Genomic DNA, 15888 nt, shown 5'->3' on the forward strand with positions numbered 1-15888 from the left:
CAACAACAACAGATACTTTGCAGACGAAAAGTTACAAAAAAAAAACAACAAAGGTTTTGTTCGCCTTCTTTGATTATGTAGCAGATATTTGTTTCAGTGTAATCACATATTGATCATCAAATTCTACGTTTTCACGAGTCAATGGCGCATTGGGCTGGCACACAAATTTATCACTAACACTTGGCCTTACATTTTGAGAAAAAAATCACAAATAGAGAGAAAAGGTAGTTTTACATGAAAATTTAACAGCATGTAAAACATGTATCCAATTACTCAACAAAACAAGTGTCAGTATACTGTATACATTGAATTCCAGAAAATCACTGCATTAAACGGCATTCCTATAGCTTTTTATGTGCATCTAAGTCTTTCTGCACTGCAGGGAGGGTGTTTTCACCCGAAAGACACCCCAAAACACTTAAAAACAATTATCCTATTGTTTGGTATCAAAATGTCCAAAAAATAACATATTTTGAAGTAAATGGTGATAATTTTCTTTTTTAATCATAAAAAAAACTTTAGAACATAATAATTCAAGGGGAACAATCTAAAAAGCATAAACTTCTTCTACGGGTTACTCCCTAACAATCAACAAAGATTATGACTGGGAGGTGCTTAAGTCAGGGAAACAGTGTTAGTCTAAAATAAAATAGTTAAGTGCATTAGTTTAAAGATAATAAGATAAAAGAAGAGTGCAAACTTAAAATTAAAATGGAGATAATGCCTCTCGAGATCTTTAAAGATATTGAGGCATGGACTAGCTTGGATGTGACCTGGGAGAGTATTCCAGTAGCGGATAGCTCTAGGAAAGAAAGAGTTGAGATGGTACTGTGTTCGAGACTGGGTTTGAGGAAATTCAGGTTTCTAGTGTGGGTCAGGTGATCATGATCAACAAAAACTAACTGTTTTATATTGTAAAGGAATATTACTGAGTTAACTTTTAGACCCTTCTTTGATATAATATTTTCCAGTGTAGTTCTTCTAACATCTGTAAATCATAAAATGTAATAAAGGCTGAAGGAGATCCAATTATTTCTCTTCCATTACAGAAGTGTGTTTGTAAGATATGTTAGGAAGTTTGAGCAAAAAAAGATTGTTTTTAACTGAAAGAGCGTCGGGGAGCTGCAAAATGACCATATCCAAGGGAAACAAATCAATATGTGATTTACATCGAAACGTTGGCTTTACCTCCCTTTAACATTGTAACAAGTTCGTTTCAGCTGCATGATGTTCTTAGATGTATTTTCTTGAACAAATCTATTTTACAGGTTATTTTAACTGTATTAACATGTCTTTAATAGATATATTTTAAATAAATGATACAAATAAATTAATATTCTAAGTGTCTTGGGGTGTGTTTGGGTTTCTTGGGTGAAAAGACCTTCCGCTTTCTGCACAGTCAATATCATCAATGTCCTTAAAATCGCGGAGTACCTTGATTCGCAGCCTTTTTTGTTTGCTTACTGGTCACGTGGAGATTTGCATAATCACACACCAGAAATTATGTCAGCATTTACTATGAATGTTACTCGACAGTGACAGTATTCTAATGATAAAAAAAAGTGTTTTAAGATGGCAAGTATCCTCGTGACACCAGTTTTCAACGACGTAAGGAATTAAATGATTGCCAAAAATAGGAAAGGAGAATATAATTAAATTGCCTACTTGTCAAGCGACAAAACAATACAAGACCTTCTCTAAATGTATGTGGTTATCCGGAAATCTGTCTCAGTTTTGCAAGTTCATTTTGGATAAAATGGAATTTAGTTGCAAGCACCCTTACAGAAGCAAGCCTCTGTGGCGTACATGCTGCGTATTTGCTGTGTATATGCCGTGAACACAGTAGTACGCCAGAGGAGTACATTTTACATACGCCGCGTACATGCCGCGTACTATTTCGACGAGTACACAGCATGTACGCAGGAGGTCACTAGTACACTTCAGGTACGCAGCACAGACTGAAAATTTAAGGAGTACACTGCATGTACGCAGGAGGGACTTGTACAAGAAAATAGTACACTGCATGTACACTGCAGATACTTCGAAATTTATAACACTTATATTTAGTTGCATTAAAGTTGTTTCCCCTTGATGCAGTTACGCCATTTTCTTCAGATGTTTACCAAATTACATGCTACAAAAACTGATTTATTTCATTGACAAGTGGATGAAGAAAAGCATACTAATTTATTTGATAACATCAATCTACATTATTTGGTAAGGGTAAATACTTACTGATGCATGTCACTTATCTTTTTTCTGTTTTTTTCTGTCCAAATGATCAGCATTTGCATAAGAAAGTTGGTGGGGTAAGGAATTTACATGATCACAGCAGTTTCGCCACAAGAGTACACAGCATGTACGCCGCAGGACTCGGGCCAGGAGTACACAGAATGTACGCCGCAGGAGTACACAGCATGTACGCCGCAGGAGTACACAGCATGTACGCCGCAGGGGTAGTACACCGCAGGTTCATTTGCATGTGAAAAGTGTATGTGCCGCGTACATGCTGCGTACTATTTCCCGCATACTAAATTCCTCCAGCGTACATCCTGTGTACTATGTAGTCCACAGCATGTACGCAGCAAGTAGTACGCGGCAGAGCTCATTTGCATGTCAAAAGTGTACTACAAACGTACTATCGGTGTATGTGCGGTGTATATCCTGCGTACTATTTAAAGCCCTTGATTTCAGTACACATCATGTACGCTTCATATACGCTGTATGTACACAGCAAGAGTACGCAGCAGGCCTTTTTCTTCTGTAAGGGCACCTGCTCGCACTTAACGACTTAATGTCATATTCGACGGTTCACGCCAGCCACACTTAAAATCTATACCGTACATTGAATGTAGTACAAATCATCACCCATTACGTGAAACAGATATTGTTTTGCATTTAATTAACGTTTTAAACCATATTCAACGCTATTTAATATATTTTCAGAGAGTTATTAATAAGTCCTATTCAAGCTTGCATTTATTGAATATTATTGATTGTTAAACTTTGGGCACCTGACATTGCCTGACATGTATCATGCAACTTGCCATTTGTGACTGTGTTTTGACAGTGCATTTTAGTACAAAGACAGTGTTGTTCATATAATATTAGACAACTATCTTTGTATTGATAAGACAATATCTCCTTTCAAATCATTTAGTATTCAGTTATAGAAAGGATTAAGAATTTTTTTAACTTCTAGCAGATATACCTAATCAGTTTGGTCAAGTTCTTGCCATTTTTTCGTCTGAACAAAAATTGTATTCAAGCAGTCTTTAACATACAATTTAGCCTGGTGACCTATACTTTTTTTACCATTTTTATGTTCACAATACAATTATCTGTACACATAAGGTAAACAGAAAAAATCTATGAAACATTTTTTTTTCAAAATTTAAAAAAATATTTTTACTATGAGTATTTTTAATTGAAAAAAGTTCACAAAAGTGAAAAGTGAAAAAACAAAATTGGTGACTCATTTTTTTATTTGTTTATTGTTTTTATCACAAAATTTCCTATCAGATCATTATGTGAATTTGAAAAAAATCTAGGAAACCAAAAAAAAAACTAGAAAATGCTTTTGTAAAAAAGCGCATGTCTCCCCCAATGCAAAGTCCTATAGGCAAGAAGTCAATAGGGGTCAGGAGCAAAAGTCAAAGAGACACTGATGGTTGGCTGCAATAGGGATCATCTACTTAGCATGTCCAGTCATCCCGCTAAATTTCAACACTCGTGGCCTAGTGGTTCTCAAGTCACTGTTCAGGCTCCTTTGACCCTGACCTTTGATCAAGTGACCTCAAAATAAATAGGGGTCATGTACTCTGCATGTCCAATCATCCTATTAAGTTTCAACATTGTAGGTCAAGTGATTCTCAAGTTATTTCCAAAAAATGATTTTACATGAACAGGCCACTGTGACCTTGACCTTTAATAGACTGACCCCAAAATCAATAGGGGTCATCTACTCTGCATGTTCAATCATCCTATGAAGTTTCAGCATTCTGGGTCAAGTGGTTCTCAAGTTATTGATCGGAACTGGTTATCAATGTTCAGGCCCCTGTGACCTTGACCTTTAACAGAGTGACCCCAAAAACAATAAGGGTCATTTACTCTGCATGAACAATCATCCTATGAAGTTTCAACATTCTGGGTCGAGAGGTTCTCAAGTTATTGATTGGAAATGGTTTTCCATGTTCAGGCCCCTGTGGCCTTGACCTTTAACAGAGTGACCCTAAAATCGTTAGGGTTCATCTACTCTGCATGACCAATCATCCTACGAAGTTTCATCATTCTGGGTCAAGTGGTTCTCAAGTTACTGACCGGAAATGGTTTTCAATGTGCGGGCCCCTGTGACCTTGACCTTTCACAGAGTGACCCCAAAATCGTTAGGGGTCATCTAATCTTTATAACCAATCATCCTATTAAGTTTCAACATTCTGGGTCAAGTGGTTCTCTAGTTATTGATCGGAAATGGTTTTCAATGTTCAGGCCCCTGTGACCTTGACCTTTGACAGAGTGACCCCAAAATCAATAGGGGTCATCTACTCTTAATGACCAATCATCCTATCAAGTTTCAACATTCTGGGTCAAGTGGTTCTCTAGTTATTGATCTGAAATGGTTTTCAATGTTCAGGCCCCTGTGACCTTGACCTTTGATGGAGTGACCCCAAAAACAATAGGGGTCGTCTACTCCAGCAGCCCTACAAACCTATGAAGTTTGAAGGTTCTAGGTCAAATGGTTCTCCAGTTATTGCTCGGAAATGAAGTGTCACGTATAGACGGACGGACGGACAGGGCAAAAACAATATGTCTCCTGGGGGAGACATAATAATGGAATTCTCTTTAAGGGGTCACACTTGCAGACAGTAAACACCTTTAAAAACTCACCATTTTCAAAGCTTGTTTTGATGCAATTGCAATAATGTCCAAGTTTTGAAATTTCACATTTAAGAAGGTGGAACATAGTTTTCAGCAATTGCTTTACAGATTAACATTTTTGTTTTCAGTAATTTTAAACATTCAGCAGAATCTGTACAATGTTGGAATCTGAAGATCAAGTGGTGGAGGAGACATTGGCAGTTGAAGATGAGGAGGTACTTAAATAATCAGAAACTTTACATTTTCTTACAGTCCAGTTACTTACTCCTTCAAGAAATGAGGTACATTGCGCTGTATATACTTTTGAGTGGTTTGCTGATGACTTCGAAGTTATTCAATCAAAAGCTGAGGTCACAGCAACCTTGATAGTTAGTCTATCATTGGTAAAATTTTAAATCTGTTCAACTAGAGGATTTTTCTGAATTTACCCAGGGGAGAACTTTCAGTGTTGTTGTTTTTTCCTTCATAGTAGGAGCTGTTAATAGGCCCCTTCCCCTCAGAAAATTTCTTTTAAATCATGCAGTTTTCCCCCAAAATTGACTACAACAGGTTTTTTTTTATTCCCATTTGCCCAAATACCAATTCTTAAGCTATTTTTTCCCCAAATCACAGGCCTGGGCCCCATTCCCCTCCTGGTAAAAAAAGCCCTGCATTTATCCAAAGAAAAATATTCACCTATAGAAAAAAAAACTTACAGACATTTGGTTGAATTGCCCTGATTATTAGATTTTGCAGAATAGCTAAGTTTGAACACAAGATAGCATATTTTTCTTCATATATTTTACTTGTGTTATTTTGTCAAATGTTTGTTATAACTCTGATACTTACCCAGGTGCTCTCTTTCTAGGACTTTTCTTTTCTTTTTCAGGAATCTTTATTTCAAGATATTGATCTGTTACAAAATCATGGAATTGTAAGTATTTTAGATGATACCCCTGGTAATATCTTGAATAAAGTTGATGATAACATGTTATTCCCATTTTTCAGCAGTTTTTCTTTAAAGGCATGGCAGAGTCCTTTCTAAATGGCATCGTTTTCAGAAAGAGATTAAATTAAAATATTGCAAAATGTAGAAGTCCGGTCTGTCCACCCACACTTTTCTTCAAACAAAATTTCCTGTGAAATCATGTGGTGTCAAGTTGATGAAACTTGGCCTAAATGTTCTTTGGATGGTCCTCTACCAAAGATATTCAAATTCCAGGCATAATCATGTTTCCCTAAACGTGTGTGTGTGTTCGGGTTTAATGTCTTTTTCAACAATTTTTCAGTCATATAAATGACGGTGTCTACTTGTAGCAGTGAGCACAATACCCAACTTTATAGTGCTGCCTCACTAGAATATCACACCATAGACACGTGGCGTGATGCCCCACCCAGTCACATTATACTGACACCGGGCTGACCAGTCCTAGCACTATCCTCTTAATGCTGAGCGCCAAGTGAGGAAGCTACTTGTACCATTTTTTTACGTCTTTGGTATGACGCAGCCGGGGATCGAACCCACGACCTCCCGCACTCGAAGTTGACGCTCTACCACTAGGCTACCGAGGCGGTGTATACAGTGAAAACTTTAATAACATGCTGGTAACTTATGGCCAGAATCTGAGATTTGAAATGATTTCACACAAATTAATGTTCCTTGGCTGACCCTTTACCAAGATTATTAAAGATATTAAGATTCAATAAAAACATGGCCTCATGCAGGGAGTGTGGTAACTTTTCCGTAATACATGATGTATATACATGTACTTGAAACTTTGAAAATCTTTATGTCAGAAACTGATGGATTGATTTAAAAAAAAAACAACACACAATTGTCACAGGGTGTAATGATACATTACTCTGGCGTAGGTTCGTTAAGCTTCTTTATAATATCCATAATTAATTGGCCACAGCATCTGTATAAATAAGTATTTCAATGGAAATTGAAATAAATTACTTAGTTGAAGTTTTTCTCTTCTTAGACTATACACGTCTTACTCATAAGAGTGGACTAGAGAAAGTGCGGGATTGGAAAGGAGATGCGTGCACAGAAAAGACTGTTATTTAAGAAGAACCAGTATATTTCTTTCTCTCATTCTTACTCCCATGCAAAAACATAAAACGGACAAAACAATTAGATATGTACAATACAATCTATATAGACTGACAAGTGTTCACCAACTTCAGTGCATTTGGCAATTTCCGCCACTCACTCAGGTGTACATTGACGAGTATCACCGATTCAATACCGGAAGATAAACACTAATGAATAAAACCAACACATTTCGATTATGACGCATGCCCGAAGGTTAAGTGTTAAAAATATGGAACGCCATATCTGACATTACAATTAAGCTATATATAATAAATGTTCGATCTGTGACACAATTGTTCCTTCCGAGGTGACCCTCTACCAAGATTATCAAAGAAAGTAAGATTTGTCAGAAAACATGACCACCAGGTGTTGTGGTCACTGTCTAGAAGGGTGGCCATTTCCCTGAGACATTTTCCGGATTTTATGACATAAATTATGGCAGTGAAATGACAGTTCTTTTTTTTTAGTATTAATAAAACATGTTTTATTTGCTACTAATCCTTAGCTTTCAAATCATAGAAAGAAAGGGGTGTTTCACATGAAAATTGAACAGCATATAAAACGCAAAACAATTGTCAGGATACTGATATATACATTGAATTCTGGAAAAGTACTGCATATATAGAGATGCCAAATGTTTGGACAGTTAAACACCCTTAAAGTCCCATAAGGGCAGTGTTGTTTTGATGTTAATTTCATCTACTCGGATTTCTTTAATCATATAAAGAAGTGAAAGAATTTTCAAAATCTACTTAAAATGAGAAAGTTATGGCAACAAAAAACAAAATGGCAGAATTATTAAATTTTAGACACATATTTGAACTGTATTTACTTATTTCTGTAAAATAATTTCTCTATTTTTTCCAGTTATAATGAAAGAAATTATCATTTTTTACATCTTACACTCAAGAAACATATAAAATTAATCTATTTAAAAGGTTATTTGCTGAAAGAATTTTTAAAGTTTGAAATTCAAGAAAATTGCTGATCATGGAGACAGCCATTTTGTTTGCTTATGACAGCATTTACACACTGGCTTGAGAATGGCTTTCATATGAAATAAACTTGTTATCAAGCTGTCCTTGTCCTTTAAATTTTATGTTAAAAACAAATGAAACAGCTGTCCAAATAGATGATATGCACAATTGAATGTTCAGAAAAGTGCTACTTTTAATACGGTATAATAAACATTTACAGTTAGAGCCATAAAGGGAGGTAACAAAAAACAAAACAAAAATCAAATAAACTTTCTACTGTATCAATATTCAAACCTTTGACAAATTTAAGAGAAAAAATAATCAAACACAGGATTTAACAACATATTAATTTCTTTTGTATTCATAATGAAAAATGTCGCAGTCACATTTAAAATAAAAGCATTACGAGCCTTTCAAAACGCACCATTTTTGTTACAGATGTTTGTTTTGATGCATTTGCAATAGTTTTCCAGTGTTGAAATTTCATATAGCTAGGTGGAACATAGTTTTCAGCAGTTGTTTATTTTTATTTCTTTACAAATGTCATTCATTTTTAAAGGGGGACAACTTTTCAGTATATTTTAATTATCCATCATATAGGACAGTACAGCAGAACATGTAATTGTCAGGTAGATTGTTGCTAAAGATGTTGTTTATCAGATATTTCTTTGTTTTGATGATATACTCCTTAAGTTTTCATATAAAAGACAGCTCTTCCTTTCTGTGAATTGGTGATATTCTGCCTCAAGTCATTTCCTTTTCAAGTGTAACATACAAAAAATATTGTAAAAAAAAAAATGTTTTAATTGCAATGTGATTTTCCCTTGAGTCATCAGGAGCACTGTTCCTTCCTATCTGGCCCAGTCAGCATTACCTCAAAACTGAAAAAAAAAACACTCTGAGAACATATTAGTTTGTCAAGAGAATTATTACCATTTATTTATAATGTCTTTTCAACAGAATGTTGCAGACATAAAGAAACTGAAACAAGTTGGAATTTGTACAATAAAGGTATGAACTTTATTTTTTTACATGTATTTGTAGTCATTTAGAATATTTCTCTATTAGAGTTAATTATTTATAACCAAATAAGATTAATTAGTTTGGTTACTTTATTTAATGCAGTCACATGACAGGTTATTTGTATTTTACATTTCGGTACATGTGCTATTATATGCCTGTCTTAGAAAAGTGGACATATTGTGTGATGTTGAGTCTCAGTCTGTCATAATTCATGTTTGAGGCATAACTTAATAACCATTCAAGGTATTGACTTTAAATGGGCATGAACCAGATTGTTGGGTCAAAGGTCAGTGTCACAAATGGGGCTCAAAGATCAAACTTGTCCCATATTTCCTGTCCAGCATAACTATAACTATGCAAGGTATTGACTTGCAACTTAGCATATGGGTAGATTGCATCTAGATGATGTTCAGAGCGCTTGAACTGGTTGGAAGAACAAATACTCACCAAAGTTTGTCACAGAAATTATGGGGATATTATTTTGGGCAAGTTTGATAACCAGTTGGGAGTTTTCCAAGTCTCTCTGGAATTATGGCCCGGGAATTACTACAACTTGGAAAAATTAACTGTGTATGCTCAAATTTGAGAAGTTCTTATACAGTGTTCACCATACCAGGTCGCAATGTTTATGAGCATGATATTTCAGATAACTTTTCCCAGTCACTCTAAACTAATGCACCTAATTATTTAAGAAGTTCTTATCAAATGTTCCCCACACTTTAAGTCAGGTTGTTTATGGGTATATTATCTTGGCCAGGATCTATAACCAGCCATGTAGTCTGTAGCTGTAGAGTTATGACCCTTGAAATGGTTGAATTGAGAAAATTGACATTTAGTCTGCTCAATACTAAAGTGGTGTAGTTTAAAATTAAAATTCAAAAGTAAATTTTAAGTGCTGTCATGGGCAAATATTGTGACAGTTTGGTTTTCTTGTATAAAGATTTATAAGTTTGCTTTTTATTTCTTTCTTAATATAACTTCATACTAGCTTGATATATTTGGAGTAACGTTTTCAGGGAGTACAGATGACCACAAGAAAGAAGCTTTGTAATATTAAGGGCATATCTGAGGCAAAGATGGAGAAAATCAAAGAAGCTGCAAATAAACTTATTGATCCAGGTTTCCTGACTGCTTTGGAATATGCTGATAAAAGGAAACAAGTGTTTAATATCACCACAGGGAGTCAAGAACTCGAGTAATGATTTTCATTTTTAAATGACTGAATTGGAAAACATAACTCCAATTACTTGTATAAAATCTAATTAAACTGCCAATGTTATACATTTCGATCATTGATTATTTTTGTACATTTATTACTAGTACATCTGTTGATTTGCCATAGTTCCTGCCACATAGAATAACACAAACACCTGAGGTAATTGGATATTAGATGTTATGAAATATCATATGTTTTTAGCTCACCTGTCACAAAGTGAGAATGTGAGCTTTTGTGATCGCGTGCGTGCGTAAACTTTTGCTTGTGACCACTCTAGAGGTCACCTTTTTCATGGGATCTGTATGAAAATTGGTCAGAATGTTCAACTTGATGATATCTAGGTCATGTTCAAAACTGGGTTACACGCGGTCAAAAACTAGGTCATTAGGTCTAAAAATAGAAAAACCTTGTTACCTCTCTAGAGGCCATATTTTTCAAGAGATCTTCATGAAAATTGGTCAGAATGTTCGCCTTGATGATATCTAGGTCAAGTTCGAAACTGGGTCACGTGCGGTCAAAAACTAGGTAAGTAGATCTAAAAATAGAAAAACCTTTTGACCTCTCTAGAGGCCATATTTCTCAATGGATCTTCATGAAAATTAGTCAGAATTTTTATCTTGATAATATCTAGTTCAAGTTCGAAACTGGGTCATGTGTGGTCCAAAACTAGGTCAGTAGTTTAAAAATAGAAAAACCTTGTGTCCTCTCTAGAGGCCATATTTTTCATGGGATCTGTATGAAAGTTGGTCTGAATGTTCATCTTAATGATATCTAGGTCAAGTTTGAAACTGGGTCAACTGCGGTCAAAAACTAGGTCAGTAGGCCTAAAAATAGAAAAACCTTTTGACCTCTCTAGAGGCCATATTTTTCATGGGATCTTCATGAAAATTGGTCAGAATGTTCACCTTGATGATATCTAGGTCAAGTTGGAAACTGGGTCACATGCGGTCAAAAACTAGGTCAGTAGGTCTAAAAATAGAAAAACCTTGTGACCTCTCTAGAGGCCATATTTTTCATGAGATCTTCATGAAAGTTGGTGAGAATGTTCACCTTGATGATATTTAGGTCAAGTTCAGAACTGGGTCACGTGCCTTCAAAAACTAGGTCATTAGGTCAAATAATATCAATTGATCTTCATGAAAATTGGTCAGAATTTTTATCTGATGATATCTAGGTCAAGTTCAAAACTGGGTCACATAAGCTCAAAATCTAGGTCATAATAGAAAAAACAACGTCATACTCAGTTCAAAACAGGGTCATGTGGGGACAGGTGAGCGATTCAGGACCATCATGGTCTTCTTGTTTTATTATAGAATAGTTGATTGAATATTATTTACTTGTAAACTTGCACTAATTCAACTTCTTTTCCAGCAAGTTGTTGGGTGGGGGAATAGAAAGTATGGCAATAACAGAAGCATTTGGAGAATTCAGAACTGGTAAAACCCAGCTTTCACACACACTTTGTGGTAAGTTGCTGTGAAAGATTCACCTTGCCATAACATAAGGGTTTATCTGCTAGTGTTGTCAGCGATTATTAGTTTTTTTTCTTCTTTCAGTGAGAATCAAGGAGTTACGTTGCAAATCAAAAGGGAGTATAACATCATTGTAACAATCAAAACATTTCTTAAGCTAGAATCTCACTGCCCTGGATGGGCTTGCAGATGAGTTCCGGATTCCCATCCCTGGATTGCTCCGGATATGTAAGAAAAAGGTTTTATAAATAATGCAATCATAACAGAACCTTAATTAATCTTGTTAGAACCGGAATAAAACCGTAATAGCTTTTATTTTTTTACCACAGTATTTGTCTTCTGGACTGTTACGATCTTTTAAGATCTCTTACGATTTTTAGCTCACCTGTCACAAAGTGACAAGGTGAGCTTTTGTGATCGCGCGGTGTCCGTCGTCCGTCGTCCGTCCGTCCGTGCGTCCGTAAACTTTTGCTTGTGACCACTCTAGAGATCACATTTTTCATGGGATCTTTATGAAAGTTGGTCAGAATGTTCACCTTGATGATATCTAAGTCAAGTTCGAAACTGGGTCACGTGCCTTCAAAAACTAGGTCAGTAGGTCTAAAAATAGAAAAACCTTGTGACCTCTCTAGAGGCCATATATTTCATAAGATCTTCATGAAAATTGGTCAGAATGTTCACCTTGATGATATCTAGGTCAAGTTCGAAACTGGGTCACGTGGGTTCAAAAACTAGGTCAGTAGGTCTAAAAATAGAAAAACTTTGTGACCTCTCTAGAGGCCATATTTTTCATGAGACCTTCATGAATATTGGTCAGAATGTTTACCTTGATGATATCTAGGTCAAGTTCGAAACTGGTTCACTTAGGGTCAAAAACTAGGTCATAAGGTCTAAAAATAGAAAAACCTTGTGACCTCTCTAGAGGCCATATTTCTCAATGGAACTTAATGAAAATTGGTCAGAATGTTCACCTTGATGATATCTAGGCCAAGTTCGAAACTGGGTCACGTGGGGTTAAAAACTAGGTCAGTAGGTCTAAAAATAGAAAAACCTTGTGACCTTTCTAGAGGCCATATTTTTCATGAGATCTTCATGAATATTGGTCAGAATGTTCACCTTGATGATATCTAGGTCAAGTTCGAAACTGGGTCATGTGGGGTCAAAAACTAGGTCAGCAGATCTAAAAATAGAAAAACCTTGTGACCTCTCTAGAGGCCATATTTCTCAATGGATCTTCATGAAAATTGGTCAGAATGTTCACCTTGATGATATCTAGTTCAAGTTCAAAACTGGGTCACATGCGGTCAAAAACTAGGTCAGTAGGTCTAAAAATAGGAAAACCTTGTGACCTCTCTAGAGGCGATATTTTTCAATGGATCTTCATGAAAATTGGTCAGAGTGTTTACCTTGAAGATATCTAGGTCAAATTCGAAACTGGGTCACGTGGGGTTAAAAACTAGGTCAGTAGGTCTAAAAATAGAAAAAACCTTGTGACCTCTCTAGAGGCCATATTTCTCAACGGATCTTCATGAAAATTGGTGAGAATTTTCAGCTTGATGATATCTAGGTCAGGTTTGTAACTGGGTCATGTGCGGTCAAAAACTAGGTCAGTAGGTTGAAAAATAGAAAAACCTTGTGACCTCTCTAGAGGCCATATTTTTCATGAGATCTTCATGAAAATTGGTGAGAATATTCACCTTGATGATATCTAGGTCAAGTTTAAAAGTGGGTCACGTGCCTTCAAAAACTAGGCCATTAGGTCAAATAATAGAAAAACCTTGTGACCTCTCTAGAGGCCATATTTTTCAATGGATCTTCATGAAAATTGGTCAGAATTTTTTATCTTGATGATATCTAGGTCAGATGTGCTCAAAAACTAGGTCACTATGTCAAATAATAGAAATAATGACGTCATACTCAGTTCAATACTGGGTCATGTGGGGATAGGTGAGCGATTCAGGACCATCATGGTCCTCTTGTTTCAGAACTGTTACAGATTCCTTACGGATGTATTATCAGTTGTAAAATTTTGACCATGTTCCAAACTTCGCACCCTTGCCACTGGATGCCCCCGATTTCTGAACAGATACACCTGATGACTTACGAATGAGTTAGTTCTACGGATGCGTTACAGATGGTATCCAGAACTCATTCGCAAGCCAATCTGGGGCAGGGTGATTCTAGCTTTACTTGAGGTTTGTGTGTGTAGAAATTTATTTTTAGCTCAACTATACGGAGTAAATGTAGCACTATCCTACTTCAGTGTTTGCATTTTCCATGGCACATCTTGGTTAAAGTATTGATGCACTTTCTCTAAATATCTCTGTAATTACTTGTTGGTTAAAAATGCTTCATATTTAAAATAGTTATTCCTCATCATCACCCTCATCATATGGCTCAAGGGTCATAAATTCTAGCAATAATACTTCATGAATTGTTCCCCTTTTTTCTTTGAATTTCAGGTTAAAGTTTTGGTGCACTTTCACTCTCTCAATTATTACTGAATAGATTTGATTCAGACTTAAAATAGTATTTCCAAATCATTACCCATATCGTAATACACAAGGTTCATAACTCTGGTACCTTTTTTTTTTTAATGAAATTTTGTCCCTTTATTACATGGAATTTGAGGTTAATTTTGATGCATTTTCACTATTTCTCTGTTATTACAGAAGGAATTTGATTCAAACTTTAAAAATAATTGTTCCATATCATCCCCCACAATATTTTGACACAAGGACCATAGTCTGGAGGTCCTTCCCCTTTCACTATGTAATCGGGTCAGGCAAGGACGAATCATGGCGGTGCCCATTGATTACAATAAGATATAGACATTTTTTATATCTTTAGATCACGTAATTGAAACAAGCCTTTTTTGTGTGCTTTCAACAGATAGTAGTGCAATGGTAAATTATTTTTCTTGTGAACTCTTTACTATGTAGCGTAGTTGAAGACAGAGAAAGTGGTAATAATTCAGACGTTGCACCTTTTTATATGGATTTCGGATATATGCGTCCGCTCTAATATCTTGCTTGATAATAAGATTTACTCCGGAACTGCGTCACTGTTGGGTTTACCCCACACCCGGTCTCGTGATGTAGGTACATTAACACACCAAAGCATAAACATTTGAGAGGTTTCGTGGTAAATCTGTTAGTGAATAATTCAATTGCAAGATTACTTGAAAGTGAGAGGAGTTTGTTTTAATAAAACTAGAAAAGCAGAATTAGTACCTGTATTATACCTTCATGTATTTAATGGCAATAGTTACAATGCACAAATATAGGAATAAAACTTTTGTAAATTTACTTCGTGTCAATTTTTGGTGAAAAGTATTTATGTATCCTCCCCACTGGGGGAGATATATTGTTTTTGCACTGAAAACCATTTCCGATCAATAACTTGAGAACCACTTGACCCAGAATGTTGAATCTTCATAGGATGATTGGTCATGCAAAGTAGATGGCCCCTATCTATTTTGGAGTCACTCTATTAAAGGTCAAGGTCAAAGGGGCCTGAACATGGAAAAACGTTTCTGGTCAGTAACATGAGAACCACTTGACCCAGAATGTTGAAACTTCATAGGATGATTGGTCATGCAGAGTAGATGACCCCTATCAGTTTTGGGGTCAGTCTACTAAAGGTCAAGGTCACAGGGGCCTGAACATGATTTGAAAACCACTTGACCCAGAATGTTGAAACTTCATAGGATGATTGAACATGCAGAGTAGATGACCCCTATTGATTTTTGGGTCACTCTATAAAGGTCAAGGTCACAGGGGCCTGGTCATGTAAAATCATTTCCTGACAGTAACTTGAGAACCACTTGACCCAGAATGTTGAAACTTCATGGATGATTGGACATACAAGGTAGATAGTAGATGACCTCTATTGATTTTGGGATCAGTCTATTAAAGGTCAAGGTTACAGTGGACAGAAAATGGAAATCCATTTCTGGTCAATAACTTGAGAACCATTTGACCTAGAACCGTAAAACTTCATAGGATGGTAGGACTTACAGAGTAGATACATGGCCCCTTTTGTTTTTGGGGTCACTCCATCAAAGGTCAAGGTCAAAGGGGGCTGAACATAGAAAACTCTTTCCAATCAATAACTTGAGAACTGCTTGACCCAGAATGTTGAAACTTAATAGGATGATTGGACATGCAGAGTAGATGACATCTATTGATTTTGGGGTCACTTGGTCAAAGGTCAAGGCCACAGGAGCCTGCACAATAAGTTGAG

The 15888-nt window shown here is 36.0% G+C and overlaps 1 protein-coding gene across 3 annotated transcripts in view; it reads left to right on the top strand.

The window, feature by feature from the left end:
* The window catches only part of LOC123564211 (meiotic recombination protein DMC1/LIM15 homolog), a 27629-nt gene continuing 11741 nt past the window's right edge, over positions 1-15888 (top strand). The window contains exons 1-6 of one of the 3 annotated variants that reach the window (XM_045357592.2): positions 1-53; positions 5007-5093; positions 5747-5791; positions 8893-8943; positions 9972-10150; positions 11543-11637. In XM_045357592.2, coding sequence (XP_045213527.1) covers positions 5037-5093; positions 5747-5791; positions 8893-8943; positions 9972-10150; positions 11543-11637 — 427 coding nt within the window. In that variant the 5' untranslated portion in view covers positions 1-53; positions 5007-5036. Of the gene's footprint in view, positions 225-5006; positions 5094-5746; positions 5792-8892; positions 8944-9971; positions 10151-11542; positions 11638-15888 lie in introns of all 3 variants that reach the window. The other 2 variants (XM_045357591.2, XM_053536850.1) reach the window with 2 other exon arrangements.

This window comes from Mercenaria mercenaria, chromosome 2 (genome assembly GCF_021730395.1).
Source record: "Mercenaria mercenaria strain notata chromosome 2, MADL_Memer_1, whole genome shotgun sequence".
NCBI lineage: Eukaryota > Metazoa > Mollusca > Bivalvia > Venerida > Veneridae > Mercenaria > Mercenaria mercenaria.